General features: G+C 40.1%; 1 protein-coding gene across 16 annotated transcripts in view; it reads left to right on the forward strand.

The window, feature by feature from the left end:
• Positions 1–4,991, forward strand: part of HERC1 (HECT and RLD domain containing E3 ubiquitin protein ligase family member 1) — a 172,472-nt gene that overhangs the window by 149,488 nt on the left and 17,993 nt on the right. For all 16 annotated transcript variants that reach the window (XM_015568536.1, XM_015568535.1, XM_015568534.1 and 13 more), the window contains 4 exons: positions 1,013–1,168; positions 2,445–2,567; positions 3,581–3,683; positions 4,640–4,809. In XM_015568536.1, coding sequence (XP_015424022.1) covers positions 1,013–1,168; positions 2,445–2,567; positions 3,581–3,683; positions 4,640–4,809 — 552 coding nt within the window. The remainder of the gene's footprint in view (positions 1–1,012; positions 1,169–2,444; positions 2,568–3,580; positions 3,684–4,639; positions 4,810–4,991) is intronic.

The raw sequence follows: 4,991 nt of genomic DNA on the forward strand, positions 1-4,991 counted from the left end.
TCCACGCCAGCAAACTTGCTAGGGACTTGCCCGGCACTTGCTCTCTCCCTCTATTTGTTATCTTACTTCTATCATTGACAGTCCCTCTAGGTTGTGGGCTGCTTGCCTGTGTTCCTGAGAAGCATCTACGGTACCAGTCTATAGAGTGTGTTTTCTTTAGTGAATTACCGGTATGTTTACCGGTAATAAACTTGCACTGTTTTATGTATATGTTTGATTACATACAGCCTTGTGACAGTTTTCCTGCATGTCATAAGCATTTGAATATAAATTAAAATGTTAAAATCAAATCTGATATTGTTTTACCTTTTATTTGGTGTGTGGAAGGTGTGCGGAAGAGGGGGTAGTCTTATACGGCGAGTATATAACAAACTCTGTATTTTGAGTGGAAATGTTAGGGGGTCGTCTTATATGCCCAGTCGTCTTATACGCCGGCAAATACGGTAATTCATTCACTTCTTGTGCTTGTCAGAAGTTTGAATGGGCTATGATGTTAGAATGGACTCTTTTTCCTGAGCCAGCTGCTTGGCCCAGGCTAGGGTGCTGCAGGTCCTTAGAGGAAACATTATGGGGTTTAGCTCTTGCCCCACAGATACATGAATAAATGGAAAACTTTGCTTTCAACCTATCCTCATTGTTACAAAGGCTGAGTTAATATACATTTCTGGAAAATCAATTAGTGATCTAGAATAATATTGTAAAATTGTGTACCATGTTTGAGTTAACAGATAATTTCCCCATTCATTTCATGTAGTTTAAGTCATCTGTACACAGGTAAAGAGTAGCAACAGCTCTTCCAAGGTATGCAGTTTATTTTGGTCTTCCTGAGGATGATGAGGTAGATCAGACGTAAGGGAGCAGGAGGGCCATTTGGGCAGGTAGAACATACCAGTCTTTAAGATCCTAATTTATCAGTGAAATTTATTACTATACTAATAACCAAAAATGACTGATTTCTTTTTTTCTTAGTATCCCCTCTTAATAAATTGTTTTTCTCCTTATTTATCTATAGATGTCTTGTGGTTTCAAGCACTCAGCAGTGGTAACTTCAGATGGCAAACTATTTACCTTTGGGAATGGCGACTATGGCCGTCTGGGTCTTGGAAACACCTCTAATAAAAAGCTTCCAGAGAGAGTGACTGCACTGGAGGGGTATCAGATTGGACAGGCACGGAATAAGTCAATAATATGTTCTGTCAGATCATAGTTGCTTATATGCTCTGCATGCTCTTAGACATTGTCCTTTCAGGAAGAAAGAAGTCACCAGTTATATTTAACTTCATGCACATTTTGCTTGGCTTGATAATTTTTCATGGTTTTTTTCCCATGTGAAAATTCACATTTTAAGTTAATTTCAGTTAGTTTGTCATATAAGTTTGTCATATTTGATTCCACATTAATTCAAGATGTTTAAAACCCCCTCCATAAAGTATTAATACAACTTGATATAAAATTTTTAAACAGTACAAACGTTTGTGGCTCCCGTCCAATAGGCTGGAAGTGGATGGCTGAACTGCAGCATCACTGATAGCTACTGCTTGCCCCCCTCCCCTTTTTTTTTTGCTCTTAAGCAATAATTGTTCTTATCCTATAACTGTTAGTATTTTTATTGGAAGTCTAGAGGCCTAGTGCACGAATTCGTGCACCAGTTGGGGGTCCCTCAACCTGGCCTGCCAGATCAGGCTGAAACCGGCTCTCTGACATCCCCTAAGGGGTTCTGGATTGTGAGAGGGCACAGGCCAGGGCGAGGGACCCTACCAGTGCACAATCGGGGCCAGGGAGGGATGTGGGAGGTTGACCAGCCAGGAAGGGACTGCAGGAGGGCTCCAGGGCATGTCTGGCCCGCCTAGCTCAGTCCCGATCGGCCGGACCCCAGCAGCAAGCTCACCTACCAGTCAAAGTGTCTGCCCCCTGGTGGTCAGTGAACATCATAGCGAGCAGTTGAGCGGCCTTAGCATATCATTAGTATATTACGCTTTGATTGGTTGAATGGACAACCGGACACTTAGCATATTACACTTTTATTATATAGGCTAATTCTTGAGTTTATACATGCTAATAGGCACATTGAGGTTTTCTTTTTATAAGGAGATAAGATATTTTTATCTTTTTCTATATTATTCCTTAGACTTTTCTGGTATGAATGAGCATTTTTGAATTATATGTACTTTTACCCTATCTTTTGTGCTCTCTGATTCTGAGTTAGCCACAGATATTTGAAGGATTTCCTTTGAAGAAAAATGTTATTTTTTTTCTTTGTGAACATTAGGAATTATTTCTTATGGACACTTTTTTTTTTAACATATGTAGAAGGCCCTGAAACCACTAAAAATCTTTAGAAACATAGCTAAGTTTTCCTCTAAAGTGGAGGAAAGGGCCCCAGAAATGAGTATGTGTTTTAGGTATTATGACTTGCCTTACTGAACACTCTGTTATTTCTCCAGGTGGCTTGTGGCTTAAACCACACTTTGGCAGTATCAGCAGATGGCTCCATGGTGTGGGCTTTTGGAGATGGTGACTATGGAAAACTAGGTTTAGGAAATTCCACTGCAAAATCTTCACCCCAGGTCAGTTTTATTGTTAGTGTTTCAGACAACATAGGTTTTGTCTGTATTGGTACCTCTTTTTAGTTGGGAATAATTTAAATTTAGCATTTATGGTAATTCATAATGAAGTTTAGAAGCTTCTGTTGCTTATTCTTAAATGATCTACATTCTACAGCTTGATTTTAAATAAGCCATTAATAGTTAAACTGGATGTAAAAATTCTGCAAAGGTAAGTGTCTATCTCTGTACATGGCTGAACACCATAGAGACTACCTTCCATTGTAAAGAAAAAAAATAGTATAAACATATCTCCAGGGTGTTTTATGGAGGGAACCATGAACTGTCTTATAGCTGCCATTATCAGTTTATTGTTACCACTGAATTATACAGATGCGCACCTCTGTTTAAGAAGTAATGAAAAGGAAATTTGAGTGCATAAACAAATAAATTAGAAGCTCTTGTTCACATTATAAAAAGTTTCTTGGCTTTGCAGAAGACCTCTTATATAATTCTTTTATGTGGATTGTCCTAACATTTTTAACAAGCAGCATGATTTACAAATACTCAGTTTATATTCAACTCCAGATTCACCATCATACATAGTCTGTGACATCCAGAAAGTTAGACAGGATTCAGCTAGGGCTTCACAAAACCAAGAAGTCCCTCTCTGGGGACATTTAAGCAGTTACTGTTGCCTCTGAAAGCAGAAGTCTGCTGGGAGCAGCCCATGTCTTACAGGAGTCTTCAAAAGGCCACAGGTTTTTCTTTGGTTTCTGTTATCCAGAGGAATGCTTCCACTTCACATGAGGTTCTGGGGGTTTTGCCAAATGCCCCTGCACACTTCCTCCCCCAAATTCAGATAGTTTGCAGAACATTATGGGAAAATAACATTTAGGAGTGTGGGTTTGAGTGGAAACAGGTAATTAACTGTTAGTGTTTTTATTGGAAGATAATTCTTGAGTTTATACATGCCAGTAGGCAAATTCAAGAGTATTTTCCTTTTTAAAGTGTGCCTTACACCTTTTATTTTTCAGAAAGTTGATGTTCTTTGTGGAATTGGAATTAAAAAGGTTGCTTGTGGAACTCAGTTTTCTGTTGCATTGACCAAAGATGGTCAAGTGTATACCTTTGGTCAAGGTAAGGCATTTTCTATGCATTGCATTGCTTGTTTTGTGTACACATATATTATAGGAACATTTGCCTTCAAGTTTTATAGAAAGGGCTCTAAATTGAGTCATTTTTTATTCTGGGTCATAAGTGGGTCTGTGACCTTCATTCACTAGCTATTTTCCTGTTCCTCTCTGTGAACTTGGTCATAAAGGTATTCTCCTCCCCATTGATGGCCCTTCCCCTCCTTTTTTGCTGCATTCACTGTGCTGCCACAAACACTGCCTTGACCACCAGAGTGCCTCTGGATCCTGCCCCCCTAGTCCTTCCAGGAACTGGGGCTTCAGGTCTTATGAATTCATAGGTTCAAGGTTCAAATTTTGAGGGGCAGAAGGAACCATGTTATCAGAAGGTGTTGTGGGCTCCGTTGGCTGGAGCCTGAGAAGAAGCTGCTGCCGTAGGCAGAAGTTAGTTAATGCTTTGGAGAATACATTTTCAGTACAGTAGTAAGAGTGGAAGTTAAGTTGTAGACAGTGCCCAAGCCAGACAGGCCTAGAGGGCATGGAGAAACAGGGACTGGCCTGCACTTTCTAGAAGTGTGGCAAGGTAAGGGGAGAGGTTGGCTGGAAGTTTGAGGACAAGACGTCTTTTCTTAGAATGCAAGAACTTTAGGGCCTTTGTGATTTATGTACCAATCCTCTCAAATATGAGGACACTGAAGTGCCTCTTGGTTTGAAAGAAGCTACTGATTTTAGATTTACTTTTATTTTTTATTGATAAGGAGACTGTGACATTTTGCAATGAAACAGTTTCAAACTTTTTATGCACTTAGAATCCAATATACATTACCAGAATAGCAGCTTTGGCCCCAGTGAGTTAAAAATTTCATTGACATTCCACCATAAAAATTAAATGATTCCTTAGAAAAACATAAAAGGACTCTGATGTGCCATCCATAAACTTCCTCCTTGCTGTTTTTTTCTCAGATCGCTTGATAGGCTTGCCAGAGGGTCGTGCTCGCAATCACAATCGGCCACAGCAAGTCCCTGTCCTGGCAGGAGTAGTCATCGAAGACGTGGCAGTTGGAGCTGAGCACACACTTGCTTTGACATCAACAGGAGATATATATGCCTGGGGGAGCAATTCAGAAGGACAGGTACATATTTATCTTGCTTGCTGCCCTCATATTCTAGAGAACTGAACATCTTTCAGTTGGGTAAGAGATAAGCTAAGAACCTCATAATGTCTACCACAGTGCCTCAAGGACATCCTCTGCCACAGGACTGATTGCTTTGTGAGTCCAGTTATCCATCTCTCTCTCTCTCTCTCTCTCTCTCT

This window comes from Myotis davidii, unplaced genomic scaffold (genome assembly GCF_000327345.1).
Source record: "Myotis davidii unplaced genomic scaffold, ASM32734v1 scaffold461, whole genome shotgun sequence".
Lineage (NCBI taxonomy): Eukaryota > Metazoa > Chordata > Mammalia > Chiroptera > Vespertilionidae > Myotis > Myotis davidii.